The 16,314-nt window shown below is 40.9% G+C and overlaps 1 protein-coding gene across 5 annotated transcripts in view; it reads left to right on the forward strand.

Moving 5' to 3' along the window:
- NRF1 (nuclear respiratory factor 1) overlaps positions 1–16,314 on the forward strand; it is a 173,627-nt gene that overhangs the window by 47,744 nt on the left and 109,569 nt on the right. For 4 of the 5 annotated variants that reach the window (XM_016188608.2, XM_060196550.1, XM_060196549.1 and 1 more), the window contains exon 2: positions 10,659–10,890. In XM_016188608.2, the coding sequence (XP_016044094.1) occupies positions 10,668–10,890 (223 nt within the window). In that variant the 5' untranslated portion in view covers positions 10,659–10,667. The remainder of the gene's footprint in view (positions 1–10,658; positions 10,891–16,314) is intronic. The other variant, XM_060196547.1, reaches the window with a different exon arrangement.

Consider the following 16,314-nt stretch of genomic DNA (forward strand, 5'->3'; position numbering starts at 1 on the left):
AGAGAGGGAGAAAGAGGTGAGGCACTGGGCAGAAGTGAAAGGCCTGTGAAGCAGCAACCTTATTGATTTGTGCTGTGAGCTATGTTCTGGGGGGAAAGAATTGAAATCCATTTTGCTAAGCGCCGAGTGCACAAATCCCTTTGAAAAGCAGTTAGATGTCATCTAATCCCAACTCATTTAAAAATGATTTGGAAATAGCCAGAATTCTAAAATGCCCTAAGCAGTTTGTCTGTTAGACTAAAAGAACAGTGAAAGGGATGGGAAAGTAGTCTTTTTAATGGTCTCGTTCTCTCTCTTGGGCTTAATTGTGTAACTTGAATGTTGTGTTAGATTGCATTTTAGATCGGCTGCTTCTTAATTTTGATATAATTTCAAACATGTAGAAACACTGTAAGTATAAAGAATTCTCATTCAGATTTTCTAAATGTTGACATTTTACCGTATTTTATTTCTCTCTTAATTTTTCTATTAAATACATATGGTTTTCTCCAGAACTTCTTCCAAAAGTTCGATGTGAAGAGACAAGGTTTAGGTATTGTGTCACTCAAAGATTCAGGACTGGGGAGATGACCTAAGACACAAAAGTATGGAAAAGTAGTTCCAAAATTCCTAATCTTTTAGGAATTGTGGCGTCCTGTGGTTATTTTATTTCGTAATTAAAGTGACTTCTTTTCTGAAATACAGAATACATGAACTGAGTAATCTCTAAATTAAGAGTCACTGGATTATGATGAGTTGTGTTGTATATAATGACATGAGAGTGAAAAGAGACTATTAGAAAGTAGAGCAGAAATAAGGGAAGCGGCATAAGACTGTAAAATAAGAAATCAAGAGCTTCAGAAAAGTATTTGGTCATCTGAATGAAAATGGTGACCTGATGGGGCTGGGTGATGGCGCAGCTGGTTGAGCGCACGTGTTACAGTGCTCAGGAACCCCGGTTGGAGCCCCCAGACCCCACCTGCAGGGGGAAAGCTTTACAATTGGTGAAGCAGTGCTGCAGGTGTCTCTGTCCCTCTCCCTGTCACTCCCTTCCCTCTTGATTTCTGGCCGTCTCTATCCAATAAATAAAGATAATGCAAAAAAAAAATTTTTTTTTTAAAAAGGTGACCTGAAGGAAGACTTGTTAGGATGAGGCCTTAAAAAACAATTAGAGGGGAGTCGGGAGGTAGCGCAGCGGGTTAAGCACAGGTGGCGCAAAGCGCAAGCACTGGCGTAAGGATCCCCGTTTGAGCCCCCAGCTCCCCACCTGCAGGGGAATCGCTTCACAAGCAGTGAAGCAGGTCTGCAGGTGTCTCTTTCTCTACCCCCTCTGTCTTTCTTTCCATTTCTCTCTGTCCTATCCAACAACACTGACATCAATTACAACAGTAAAACAACAAGGGCAACAAAAGGGAATAAATAAATATTTTTTAAAAAGTTGTAAGTTATTAAAAAAAAAAAACCCAAACAATTAGAGGTGGAAAAAATTGGAGGGGAGGTGAGGGGAGGGGAAGGGAGGGTGGAGGCACACCCGGTTTAGTGCACATAGCTGGCTTCAAACTCCAGCTCCCCACCTGCAGTGGGGACATTTCACAAGTGTGAAGCAGGTCCGCAGTTGTCTTTTTCTCTCAATTTCTCTCTATCCTATCAATTAAAATAGAAAGAAGGAAAAAATGGCTGCCAGGAATGGTGGATTTGTAGTGCCAGCATTGAGTTCCAGCGATAATCCTGGTGGCAAAAAACAAACAAAAAAATCAATTAGAGGAAGACAATTAAAATACATAGACACACACAGTCACAGAGAGAGAGAGAGGGAGAGGGAGAGAGGGGGATGGAGAGAAAGAGGGGTGGAGAGAGAGAGAAAAGAGGGAAATTGAGAGGGAGGGAGGGAGAGAGAGAAAAAAGACCTGCAGACCTGTTTCACTGTGAAGCTTTTCTTCTGCGTGTGGACTGAGGACTTGAACTTGGATCCTTGAGCACTGTAATATGAGCACTTAACTGGATGCTGCACTTTGGCCCCTAGGAACACAGAATTTTATAAGTCCCCAGAGAGGGAAAAGAGTTTCCTAATGGGCTAGAATGAAAATGAGAGGAACATTTTTGCATGAATAGATGATGATTTTCGTTGACCTTGTAGCCATAAAAGTCACTTTTCTATATATAACTAGCCCTTTCTGGCAAGGGGAAACTCTAGGTCCACAGTGCTGTGTATACTGCTACTTGATAGCCATATTTCAGGAGTGTGTACTGGGAAGTGTGGGGTTATATAAATACAAGAAGAGATTATATTAGCATGCAGCTCAAACACACAGCCTTTAAATACTCCATCTAAATTCCAAATATGTATACCCTTGACCCAGAAGAGTTTAAATACTAGAATTAAGAAAAGTACCCAAACAAGCAAAATTTATTTTAAGATAATAAGGGCTAGTTTATTATTCTGCTTTTAATCCTGGCAACCACCATTCTGTTTTCTGTTTCTATGAATTTAACTTTTCTGGGTGCCTCATATACATGGAATAATGCCTTACTCTCCTTTTTGTGATAGGTTTATTTCACTTAACAGAAGATCCTCAAGGTTTATTGCATCCCATTTTTAAAAATATTTATTTTGTCTTTTTTTAATTATTGTTGTAATTGATGTCATTGTTGGATAGGACAGACAGAAATGGAGAGAAGAGGGGGAGAGAAAGATAAGACATCTGCAGACCTGCTTCACCGCCAGTGAAGAGACTTCCCCGTGCAGGTGGGGAGCTGGGGGCTCAAACCGGTTGGGATTCTTAGTTGGTCCTTGCGCTTTGTGCCACCTGCGCTTAACCTGCTGCGCTACCGCCCAACTCCCATCACATCCCATTTTAAGGAGTAATAATTGACAAAATTGAGGGGTGAGTAGTCTTCCCCTGTCCCCCTTATCTTCTCTTTCCACACAGTACAGCCCCTCTCTTTATCAGCAGCCCACATAAAAGTGGTACATTTGTTGGGATGAGTGAGCCTACACTCACATCATCACCTAAGGTCATTACTTGCGTCATCATTAGCTGTTCGTGTTGTTGTTCAATGGGATAGGACCAGTGTATCATAGAGAGTAGTTTTGCTGCCTCAGTGATGATCAGTCTATTGACTCCTTCCTCCATCTTAATTACTGGCAATCAGAGATGGTTTTACTGTCTCCATAGTTTTGCCTTTTCCAGTATTCCATATGTTTGGAATCATAGAATTTGGAGTCTTTCAGGCTGACTTCTTTCACCTTGTAATATGTATTTAAGGTTCCCCCATGTCTTCTTATGTCATGGTAGCTCATTTCTTTTAATAATTATATCCTGAATATTCATTTTTGTATCCACTTATCAACTCAGGGACATCTTGGTTGCTTCTGAGTTTTAGCAATTCTGAATAAGGCTGATATAAATACCTCTATGCAGGTTTTGTGGTTGCAATTAGGCTTTCAACTCCATTGAGTAAATGCTGAGGACTACGATTACTGGCTTGTATGGTTGGAGTGTGTCTAGTTTTGTAAGAATTTGTAAACTGGTGGTCCAGGAGGTGGCACAGTGTATAAAGCTTTGGACTCTTAAGCATGAGATCCTGAGTTCAATCCTTGGCAGCACATGTACCAGAGTGATGTCTGGTTCTCGTTCTCTCTCTCATAAATAAATAAATAAATAAATAAAAGAATTTGAAAATTCTTTCAGGGTGATTGTACCATTCTTACCAGCAGTGGATGAGAATTCATGTTATTCCAAATCCTTGTCAACAAGGTTTTGTTATTTTGGATTTCAATCATTCTAGTAGATGTATAGTACTATCTCATTGGTTTATTTTTCAGTTCTTTACTGACTATGATGTTGAACATCTATATATCTTATTTATGTATTTATTTAGTGTGTATGTGTGTGTTTATTACTGAGAAAGAAAGAACCAGAGCCTTACTCTGGCACAACTTTAAGAGTTTGAACTCCGGACTTCATGCATGAGCGTCCAGTACTTTATCCGCTGTGACTCCTCCTGGGCCACCATCTGTGACTTCTTTGAGGAGGTGTCCATAGAGGCCTTTTGCCACTTTTAATTGGCTTATACATTTTTCATACTTATCTACTTTGCATTCTTTGTGTATTTTGGGGAATGGTACTTTATCTGGTCTGTCTTTTAAAAATATTTTCTCGGGGGCTGGGAGGTGGCAAACTTGGTTGAGTGCACATGTTATAATATGCAAGGACCTGGGTTTGAGCCTCCAGTCCCCACCTGCAGGGGGAAAGCTTCACAAGCGGTGAAGCAGTGCTGCAGGTATCCTCTCTGTCTCTCTCACTCACTCTCTATCCCCCCCTTCCCTCTTGATTTCTGGCTGTCTCTATCCAACAAATAAAGATAATTAAAAAATTTTTTTTCTCTCAGCCTGGAGTTTGCCTATTTTCTCTCTCTGTACTATCTTTAAGGAAAAGAAATTATTTATATATGAGAGGGTGAGGAATGAGAAAGAACTAAGTTACATTCTGGCATATGCTATGCTGGGAATTGAACTTGGTATCTCATGCTTGAAAGCCCATTGTGCTACCTCCCAGGCTCTCTATATTACCTTTTAAAGCAAAAGGTTTTTTTAAAAAATTATTTATTTATTTATCTATCTATCTATCTATCTATCTATCTATCTATCTATTTATTTATTGTGTAGAGACAGAGAGGAAGGGGGAGGTATAGAGAGACTAAAAGAGAGAGACATCTTCAGACTTCTCCCAAAGCTTCTTCCACCCTATAGGTGGGACTGGGGGCTTGAACTTGGGTCCTTGCAAATTATAATATGTATGCTCAACTGGGTGCACCACTACCTGACCCCAGGCAAAAATTTTAATTGAAAGAATGTCAAGCTTATAAATTATTTCATTCATAGACTGTATCTTTGTACCGATTTCATTCATGGATTATTTAATCTAAAAAATCATTTCAGATACCGAAAAACCATCTAGTAGTTTTCTAGTGTTACATTCTAGGAATTTCATGTCTTATAATTAGTTCTGTGATCCATTTTGAGTTATTTTCATGAAGAGTGTAAAGACTGTCTAGATTTCCTTGATTGTACATGGATGTCAAATTATAGCACCTTTCCTTCTCCCAGAAAAGTTTATATTTGGGTCTTAAGTTCTGAGCATAAAGTTTAGAGGCATAGCAAGTGATTCCACTGCAACACCCTCAAAGTAATTAACATTTTATGTCGATAAACGTGTAGCTAAAACTCAAAATGCCCATGAGAAATAAACTGTATCACAACTCAATGAATGCCTTGCTAAATGTACTTACCCTCTCCAGTAAAATTCCAGTCAGACTTAGTATTTATTTATTTACTTATTTATTTGCCTCCAGCTCTGTGCCTGCACTATGAATCCACTGCTCCTGGCAACCATCTTGTTCTCACTATTGTCGTTGGATAGGACAGAGAGAAATGGAGAGAGGAGGGGAAGACAGAGAGGGGGAGAGAAAGATAGACACTTGCAGACCTGCTTCACTGCTTGCAAAGCAATCCCCCTGCAGGTGGGGAGCTGGGGGGCTTGAACTGGGATCCTTGATCCTGTGCTTGCATGCTTAAGCCAGTGTGCTACCACCGGCCCCCTAGACTTAATTTTAGCCCTATCTGACCCAAGTGGCTTTCATGCAGGACTTAGTGCTTATTGTAACCTAATGAACCACATTCTTTTAAATCTCAATATTATTTTAAAAAGATTTTTATTTTTATTTACTTCATATTAGATAGTTTCACATGGAGAGAGAAGCAGGGCCCTGTTCCAGTACTTGTGGTACTGGACCTTAAGCCAGGAGCCTCAGGCACAAGAGTCCCATACAAGAGTCCCAGCAGTTGAGCTATCTTCCTAGCCACTCCGCATTTTCTCTTTTTTCTTTTTTTCTTTTTTTCCTGCCTCCAGGGTTATTGCTGGGTCTCCGTGCCTGCACTACATTTTTCTCTTTCTTTCTCCCCTTCCTTCCTTCTGCCTTCCCTCCCTTCTTTCTTTTTTCCTTCTCTCTTTTCCTTAAAAAAAATTTTTTTTTAAGTATTTTATTTTTGAGAGAGATGCAAAGAAAGAAAGACACAGAGAAAAACACCAGAACACTCCTCAGCTCTGGCTAATGGTGATGTGGGGCATTGAACCTGGGACTTCAGAGCCTCAGGCTGAGAGTCTCTTTGCATAACGATTATGCTATCTACCCCACCAACTCCAAATTTTTACTCATTTATTAATGGGGGGGGGGGGACGAGCCAGAGCATCAGTCTGGCACATACAGTACTGAGGATCAGACTTGGGACCTCATGCTTAACAGTGCTTTACCTGTTTCTCCACATCCCAGGCTGCAACTTCAGTATCTTAAGGAGAGATGGTAGCATTGGCCATGTGGAACAAATCTTGATCATTTCAGTGACATTGACCCCCAAGGTCATCAGTCCTGTAGGACCCACTGAACTAGGTCAGGAGCTTCACTGATTACAGGCGAGTGTGACAGCAGCCTAGCCGGCAGGAAGGGGAGCTGCATCATAGTGAAAATACAGTATCAAAGTGCTACTTAACATCCACACAGAAGACGAGAAAGCTTTCACACGGGGGCAAGGCGTGGCGCAACTGGTTGAGTGCACATGTTACAATGCACAAGGACCCAGCTTTGAGTCCCAGGTCCCCACCCGCAGGGGGAAAGCTTTGCAAGTGGTGAAGCAGTGCTGCAGGTGTCTCTCCGTCTCTCTTTCTATCTCTCCCTCCCCTCTCAATTTCTCGCTGTCTCTATCAAGTAAATAAAGATAAAAAAAATTGTAAGAGAGTGGGCGTAGATAGCATAATGGCTATGCAAACAGACTCTCATGCCTGAGGCTCATTCAAGTCCCAGGTTCAATCCCCCACTCCACCATAAACCAGAGCCAAACAGTGCTCTGGTAAAAAAAAAAAAAAAAATGTAAGAAATGCGAACAGTAGTTGGATGTTAACCACTGAAATAGGCCACTACGGTAAAACAATATAAATAGGTCAAAGCCATGAATGGTTAAATGTGATTCCCATGGTAACAGCTATCAAAGCTAGGCGGTGTTTGTACAGATTGCTTTTTTATGCCATGCCTTAAATTGTCAAGTATTTACAGTGTTGAAGAGGAAATACCTTTAGACAGGGAGTAAAGTGGGACTCCGGGCATTCCGAGAGCAGGTGACTTTAGCCATGAGGTCTTCAAGACAGACCACAGTGACTTCAGCATGCTTCTTACTAGAGCTGGCACAGCTGGGGCAGTAAGTGCTTCCGTTTATGCATACCTCTTTAAGAAAAGCTCACAGTTGGAACAGTAAAGCCTTCTATTTCTCCCCCCCCCCCCTTTCTTTCTTACCAGAACACTACTCAGCTCTGGCTTTTGGTGATGCAGGGGGTTGAACCTGGGCCTTTGAGCCTCAGTCATGAGAGTCTCTTTGCATAACCATTATGCTGTCTACCTCTGCTCTTTTTTTACTTTTAATTAATTTTTTATAGAAATTGAGAGAGAAGGTGAGAGAGTAAGACACACTTACAATACCTGCTTCATCACTTTTTGAAGCTTTGCTCCTGAAGGTGGAGACTGGAGCCTTGAACCTGGGCCCTTGTGCATTATAAGTGTGCGCTCAACCTGGTGTGCCACCACTTGATCCCATTTCTCCCTACCCTAAAGGGAAAATGTTTGCAATGAGAAGAGATTGTCATGGATTGAGAGAAATCCAAATGGTTGTCACCTTCCCTCTCCTCTCCTCTCCTCTCCTCTCCTCTCCTCTCCTCTCCTCTCCTCTCCTCTCCTCTCCTCTCCTCTCCTCTCCTCTCCTCTCCTCTCCTCTCCTCTCCTCTCCTCTCCTCTCCTCTCCACTCCTCTCCTCTCCCCTCTCCCCTCTCCCCTCTCCCCTCTCCCCTCTCCCCTCTCCCCTCTCCCCTCTCCCCTCCCCTCTCCCCTCTCCCCTCTCCCCTCTCCCCTCTCCCCTCTCCCCTCTCCCCCTCCTCTCATCTTGCCCCTCTCCCCTCTCGCCCTCCTCTCCCCTTGCCCCTCTCCCTCCAGATTTCTGTCAAAGCATGCACAGGATATTTGCCCAACATCTGTCATCAAAGCAGAGAAGTTCTCAGACCTCCACCTTTGCTCCATTTTGTTGTCTTTGCTCCTTTGTCAGAGCTCTGTAGGCTGGCTATGTTGTAGAGATGTACTTCTGTACTCTCTAGTCTGTGTCACTATTTGTCAATTCTTTTTTCCCCAATCAGGGTTCTTATTGGGCCTCAGTGCTGGCACTATGAACCCCTTTTTCCTCCCCCTTCCCTCCTTCACATCTGTCCATACATTCTCCCTTCCTCCCTCTCTTCTGCCCTTCCTTCCTTCCTCTCTCTCTTCTGTCCTCCCTCCCTCCTTCCATTTTTTCCTTCCTATTGTTATTTGATGTGGCAGAGAAATTAAGAGGGAGGGCTACAGACCTGCTTCACTGCTCATGAAGCTTCCCTCATGTAGGTGGGGAGTGGGGGCTCAAACCTACGTCCTTTTGGATGGTGATGTGTGCACTCAACCAAGTGGGCCACTGCCTGGCCCCCCACCTGTCAGTTCTTTGTATCAATACCACTATTACTGTAGCTTTATTACTGAGTTGAGTCGTCTGAGTCTTTTGCCTCTGTATAAACTTTAGAATCAGTTTGTTGATAGCCGTAAGATAACTTGGGGTTATATTGAGTACAGTTAGGACATCTAGATAACATTGAGTCTTCCTGGCCATGAACATGGAATGTCTGTTTTAGTACTTTGATTTCTTTTTGATTTTTCAATTTTCCTTACACTGGTCTTATTGTTGGGGGGGGGGATGCAGGGCAGAATGTTTTTTTAATTCTAGATTCCACTTTTTTTTTGGTGTACAGGGAAACAGTTGACTTTTTTTTTTTTTTTAATGAGGTACAGGTGATGAACCCAGGACCTTGGGCACAAGTTATGCCACTGAGTTGTTGTTATTTAGAGGGGAAAGGGGGCGAGATACTAGAACACTACTTTCCCATCTGTGGAATTTCTTTGGGTCTGGGATCTGTCCATGTTGTTTCTGTGTGGTGCTGGGGAATAAGCCCAGGACCTTTACCTACTGAACCAGATCCTGGGCCCCACCTGTGTGTTTCAAAATGATCAGATATCTTACAAGAACAAAAGCAAACTCTAGAGTAACATGTATAGTATGAATGCATTTTTATTTTAAGTCATATGTGTATATGTGTTTCAAACTTTTTTCCAGGGGTGACTAACTTCTGTAGGTGGCTGGGTGGTATAGAGGGGCATGTATGTGCACAGCTCATAAATCACTGGGTCACTTCAGCGGTTACAAGAAGCAGTCTTTACTGGGTTTATAAGAAGCATTTTTTATTAGTTTGTTCTGTTATCTTGGTGCTTCACCACTCCAGGCTGACTTTTGCAGGGCGGACAGGCAGGCAGGCAGGCAGGCAGGCAGGCAGGCAGGCAGGCAGGCAGGCAGACAGACAGACAGACAGACAGGCGGGCAGACAGATGTAGCACTGAAGCTCCCTCCATTGTGGTGAGGACAAGGCCCACATCTGGACTGGGTGCATAGTAAACTAGGCACACCACCCAAATGAGCTGTTTTTATTATTATTATTTTTCATTTTTTCGTATGTGATTAAAAGTAGCTTCCAATATTGTAAGATTCTAGCATGTAATTCCACAACACACCTGCCACCAGAGTTCTCTGTCTCCACCCTCCCACCTCCCAAAGATAACCACTAGTTCCCTCCAGGTAAGCTGCTTTGTTGACTCAAGGAGGTTGATTTTATAAATAGTAAAGTCAATTTAAATTATTGCATTTTTCGGGGGGGAATGTTTAACTCTCCCTTCCCCCCTTTTCTTTTTGCCTCCATGGTTATTGTTAAGCTCAGTACGACTCCGCCCTTCCCAGTGGCTTGAATCTGGGTCCTCAAGAATAGCCATATGGAACTCTACTGGGATATCCCACCTATTGGCCCCCCCTTTTGTTATTGAAATGCAAACTATTCTTTTTCTTTTATATATATTTTATTTATTTATTTATTATTGGATAGAGACAGAGAGAAGTTGAGAGAGGAGGGAGACATAGAGAGGGAGGAAGAGAGACAGAGACACCTGCAGCTCTGCTTCACCACTCATGAAGCTTTCCCCCTGAAAGTGGAAAGCTGGGTCCTTGTGCACTGTAGCGTGTATGTTTAACCAGGTGCGCCACTGCCTGGGCCCTAAACTGTTCCTTTCCACGGCACCAAATCCTAGCATTGCAGTCTTCTAAATTGCATTTTTTCTGTTTTTGGTCGTGTGTCGTCCCTCCCCCCCCTTTTCTTTTTTCTTTTCCTTTCCTTTACTAGAGTGCTGCTCAGCTCTGGCTTATGGTGGTAAAGGGATCAAACCTGGGACTTTGAAGCCTCAGGTTTCAAAATGAGAGCATTTTTGCAGAGCCATTAGGCTGTCTGTCCCCTGCCCCCGAATAGCTTTTTATTACTACACACAATGTTAGGAGTATTTACTGTCTTGTGACCTGTGTTATAAAAAGTAGTGCAATGAATTGCCATGGAAATGATTTCACCGAAGGAGCACATTCTATCATAAATTCTCCCCCTCTAGAGGAAGACGTTTCTCAGCTGAAGCGCTGTGTTGTATCACACACTAAGTCTGGCTCTTTGCACGCTCTCCCCTAACAGTAGACCTTCATGGAGGAGCACGGAGTGACTCAGACTGAACACATGGCTACCATAGAAGCCCATGCAGTGGCCCAGCAAGTGCAGCAGGTCCACGTGGCCACCTACACTGAACACAGCATGCTGAGTGCTGACGAAGACTCGCCTTCTTCTCCCGAGGACACCTCTTACGACGACTCAGACATACTCAACTCCACAGCGGCTGATGAGGTAACAGCCCATCTGGCTGCTGCAGGTAATGTTGTTTAGGTAGAAAGCTCTTGAGTTTCTGTTTAACCCCTGGCACCACGTGTATCTGAAAACCCTAATATGCAGCCACTACCACGCTTTATAGTTTCATAATAGTGTTTTTGTTTGTTTTTACCAGAGCACTGCCCAGCTCTGGTTTATGGTAGGATAGGGGGTTGAACCTGGGATTTTGAAGCCTCAGGCATGAAAGTCTGTTTGCATAACCATTATGCTGTCTACCCCCACCCAATAGTTTTTATATCCCATTGACTGGACACTAGTTTACAGTCTCACAAAGTTTTAGTACTTTGTCATGCATTTGTATAAGACTCTCCACACCCATCACCACAATTCCATTGCCACTACACTAAAGAGAACCTCTTTAAAAAAGAGAGAGAGAAAGACCTCTTTACCTTTCTCTGCATTTCCCTTTCCCATTTCCTTCCCGTAATCACAGTGGTTTTCACAGGGACCATAGGTCAGTTTGATTGTTGTTGTTATTTTTATTATTTGTAAGTTTATTTGTTTCAATTTTTTTTATCCAATTTCAGTATCACTTTATTGAGGGAATGCTATATTCTACATGTGACTGAAATTACCTAGTAGTTGTCTTTTACTTCCTTATTTCCCTTAATGCATCATAGGTGTGAGGTATTATCTCATTGTCTTGGTTTGCTTTTTTTTTTTTTAACCTCCAGGGTTATTGCTGGGGCTTCATGCCTGTACTACAAATCCACTGCTCCTGTGGAGTCCATTTTCCCCCACTTTTGCTGCCTTCATTGTTATTATTGTTATTTGTGGCTGGACGGAACAGAGAGAAATTGAGAGAAGGGGAGAGAAAGATAGATAGATACCTACAGACCAGCTTCACCACTTGTGAAGCGACCCCGGAGGTTTGAGGTTTGAGGTCTGAACCGGGATCCCAACACCGGTCTGTGTGCTTGGCGCTATGTGCGCTTAACCTGCTGCACTACTGCCCAGCACCCTTGTCATAAATTAATTGTCCATAGGTGTGAGGATCAGCCTTGATTTTTAATTGTCCATCGAGTTCATTTACATTAAGTATAATCACTTCTTCAAAAAAAAAAAAAAACTTACTATATATCAGTATAATCACTGATATATAGTAAGTTTTTTTTTTTTTTTTTACTAAATACTTTCTCTTTGTCTCACCTGTTCTGTTTACTTTTCCTTTGCGTTGTTTGGGAGTTGCTGAGGGAAAAAAAATATACATGTATATAGTTAATCATACATATAGTGTTCATTTTTTTCTATTATATACAGCTTGCCTCAGATAATTTTCTTTGCCCCAAAAAGTCTACTTCATAGTTTCTTCAGCATAAATCTTCTACTGGGTTGTCAGAAAAGTCATGGCATACCTTTCTATTTCTATGGAGAAATCCATCATGACTTTTCTGACAGCCCAGTGGTAGCAATGCCTGTCAGTTTTTGTTTTTCTAAAAATATTTTTATTTTTATCTTGAAGGTTATCATTGTTCTACTCTAGTGACTATATTCTTTCCTCATTTTGAAGCTGCTGTTGCATTGTCTTGCTTTCTTTCTTGCTTTTGAGAATTTGTTTCCTCTAAAAATAAAATGTTGAGTGGTCCGGGAGGTGGTGCAGTGGATAAAGCATTGGACTTTCTTGGTCGGGGGTAGATAGCATAACGGTTATACAAAGAGACCTCATGCCTGAGTCTCTATAAAGTTCCAGGTTCAATCTCCACACCACCATAAACCACAGCTGAACAGTGCTTAGGGGAAAAATAAATAATAAATAAAGCATTAGACTCTCGAGCGTGATGTTCTGAATTCAGTCCCCAGCAGCACATGTACCAGAGTGATGTCTAGTTCTTTCTCTGTCTCCTCCTATCTTTCTCATTAATCAATAAAATATTTTTAAAAAAAAAAAAAATAAAATGTGATTTTTTTTTTTTATGGCAAATCTTGACCTAAAAAGAACTGTACTCACGGAGCCACTTCCTCATCCCAATTTTTTTTTTTGTTTCTTTGTTTTTTTAAAGAGTTAAAGAGAGGAACAGAGTGTCCTGTGTAATACTACAGGCTGAATGTGGGGCCTCAATCTTGCCAGGTCTACTCTTTTTTTGGACCCACTTCCTCAGCCACTAGTCTTTCTTTGTTTAGTTTAGAGTTAGAGAGTCAGAGAGAGACCAGAGCACAGCTTTGCTACTTTTGATATTCTATTTGTCTTTCTTTCTTGCCAAACACTGAACCCAGGCCCTCAGACAAGCAAGATACGAATTCTACTGCTGAGTCACCCTTACCTATTTCCATTTTAGTACCTGTTCTTTTGAAGGTTATTTCCCATACAGACCCCACCCTTTGGTTGCTTTTAAGAGTTTTTGGAGGGGTCTTTAGTTTTTGTGATATAGCAGACTCTGGATTTCTTATTGTTCTATTTAAAATTCTTTGAGTATACCGAGTCTATGGCTTGATATCTTTTGTCAGTTTTGGAATATCTTAGCCATTACATTTTGTTTCCATTTACTTCTCCATTCCATCTCTTTTCTGACTTGAGTTTATGGCTTTTATGCCATAAACTGTCTCTTACCTATTTCTTACTCTATACTGTATTCCTTTAAAAAAAAAAAAAAGATTTTATTTATTCATGAGAAAGATAGGAGGAGAAAGAGAAAGAACCAGACATCACTCTGGTACATGTGGTGCCAGGAACTGAACTCAGGACCTCATACATGAGAGTCCAATGCCTTATCCACTGTGCCATCTCCCAGACCATACTTTATTCCTTTTTGTCTTTTGCTTCATTCTACATGATTTCATCTATCTTCCAGTTTATTAATTTGTCTCTTTGACAAATTAATAAATTAATAATTAATTTGAGCAGTGTCTAATGCATTTTTCTATCTGCCCATTGAACTACAAGTTTTGGTAATATTTAGTGACTTTGTTTTTTAGTTTTATAACTTTGTTTTATCACTCCCAGTTTTGCACTACTATACTTTCTGGTTGTAGTGAGTTTTTTTTTTTTTTTTTTTTTTTTAAATCTCCATGAGTAAAATTAACATGTTCTAATCGGTTTGCCAACTTAGTCTACGGACTGCCTGTGGGTCTATTTCTATTATGTGTTGTTATTGCTGTTTCTTGCTCATATTGGATTTTTCTAGTGTATGTTGATTATATTTGAACAATTGCTGGATTGTGTGTTTGGAAATTATTTTTAGAAATAATTTGGGATCTAGAATGTTATAATCCTCTAGAGAGGACTTTTGTTTGCTTCTGCCAGATGCCTGAGGGCACTAGCAATCCTGGCTCAGCTTAATCTAATTTAAGGTTTTGAGATATTTCTAGACCACTAAATGACTTAAAGCTGGACTGTATTTCATACCATTCACTTTGTTATTTACAGTATATATTTAACACTGTGTGAGAAAACTTTATGCAAACTATATCTGAATGGTTCTTTATACAAAGAAAACTGATCTTAGATGGTATTTCGAAAACCTGTATAGGAAATCAGTGATCAAAGAATGGCAAAAATACTATACTTTTCTAGTGTATGTTAAAAGTGTATAACATAGAAAATAGATGCAATGAAGAATAACCTGATAACTTTCAGCTATTATCCACTGCGTTTCTTGCATGTGAACATACAAATATTCACATGAACAGCCAGGGCCCAGGTTCCGGCCCAGGCAGAAGTGTTCTAATCTCTCTCTCCCTCTCACCAAATAGGATTCAGTGACAGGACATGAAATGTTTGTAAAATATATATTTGAAATGTTTATACCTCCCAGAAGAGGGCATCCTAACATAATTAATCCAGGTCAACTTCTTCCCTAGGAAGGAGGCTATTTTCGAGTCACAGTCTTGGTGTTAAGATTAGGAATAGACTTGATTCTAATCCTTTCTTGTGGCAGATGTGGAAATTGAGGCCCAGCTGGTACTCTTTAATCATTTAACAATTAGTGAGGACTTACTACATGCTGCATATTACTAGACAGAGATACTAAGAATGCCAGGCAAGAGCTTGCTCAGGAAGACGTTTACAAACAACTCCTGGGAGGGATGGAGAGAAGAGCATAAATAAAGAAAAAAAATTTCAGAAAGCACTGAGTGAGTGCTCTGAAGAAAATAATGAAGGTGAGTGGAGGAGGCAGAATGAACCAGGTGCTGCTTTTTAATAGACTTAACACTGATTTACAGTATTAGGAGACTGGGAATAGGATTTTCTACCTATATATATGTATGTGAGTACAAGACTCGAAACACCCACCGCCAAAGTTCCAGGGCCCTTACCACCACCAAGACCCTTGTAGTAGTATTGAACAATAGGGGTAGTAGCATTGATAGTAATGATAGTAGCACTTTAACATTGGTTTGCAAAATTAAATGATTTCGGGGTGTAGTTTCATACCCTTCTATGTATGTATAACTCACCACACCCACTACCAAAGCTCTTCTCTCTTCCTTCTGCACTCCGTAACTAGTTTTCACAAAATCTAAGATAGTTTGTTCACTTCTTTTTTCCCCAAATTCATTTGTGTTTAGTCGTCTCTAATCCACATATGAATGAAACCATCCAGTCATTGTCCTTTATTTCTGTTTATTTCACTTAGCATAATCAATTCCAACTCCATCCATTTCAAGCCATTTTTCATCAACATATTTTCCTTACAGCGGGACAGTTTTTATCTTTTTCCTGCCAAGATACTCTCTTCAACTCGACCTTATGGTCAAAATCTCAGTTTGGGGCACACAATTAAAAAAATTATAGTGTTTGGGGCCAGGTGGTGGCGCACCTGGTTGAGCTTACATGTTACAATGCGCAAGGACCCAGGTTCAAGCCCCAGTCTCCACCTGCACAGGGAAAACTTCATAAACGGTGAAGTAGGGCTGTAGGTGTCTCTCTGTCTCTCACCCTTTCTATCCCTCCCTTCCCTCTTGATCTCTGACTGTCTCTATCCAATAAATAAATAAAGATAGTAATTTTTTTTAATTATAGTGTTCTAATTAAGATGGTCTTTTCTTGGGCTTGGCAGGTGGTTCAGAAAGCTACTGGATTCTTAGGCATAAGGTCTTGAGTTCAGTTCAGCATCCCCTGTGCCAGAATGATGCTCTGGTTCTCTGTCTTGTTAGTAGAATCTTTTTTGTAAAGATACTATATTCCCAGATATTCTTATAGGTGAATAAGAATAAGAATAATCTGCTGGAATTTTTAGTCTGATTATCTCTGACTTCCTTAACTTGACAGTGTCTTAGGGTGATGGAAAAGGCTCACAGGGATGGAAGTGAGACTTGAAACCTGCGTTCTTTTGTTTCAGCAAACTCTTCCTCTCTGTGCTGCACTACCACATAGCACTTGAGAGAATATTGACTTAACAGTATGTGCATGCTGAAAACAAAACAAAAAGAAAAACAGTAAACAAAATTCCAGCTGTTATGTGGTGAG

The sequence above is a fragment of the Erinaceus europaeus genome, chromosome 8, assembly GCF_950295315.1.
Source record: "Erinaceus europaeus chromosome 8, mEriEur2.1, whole genome shotgun sequence".
Taxonomy (NCBI): Eukaryota; Metazoa; Chordata; class Mammalia; order Eulipotyphla; family Erinaceidae; genus Erinaceus; species Erinaceus europaeus.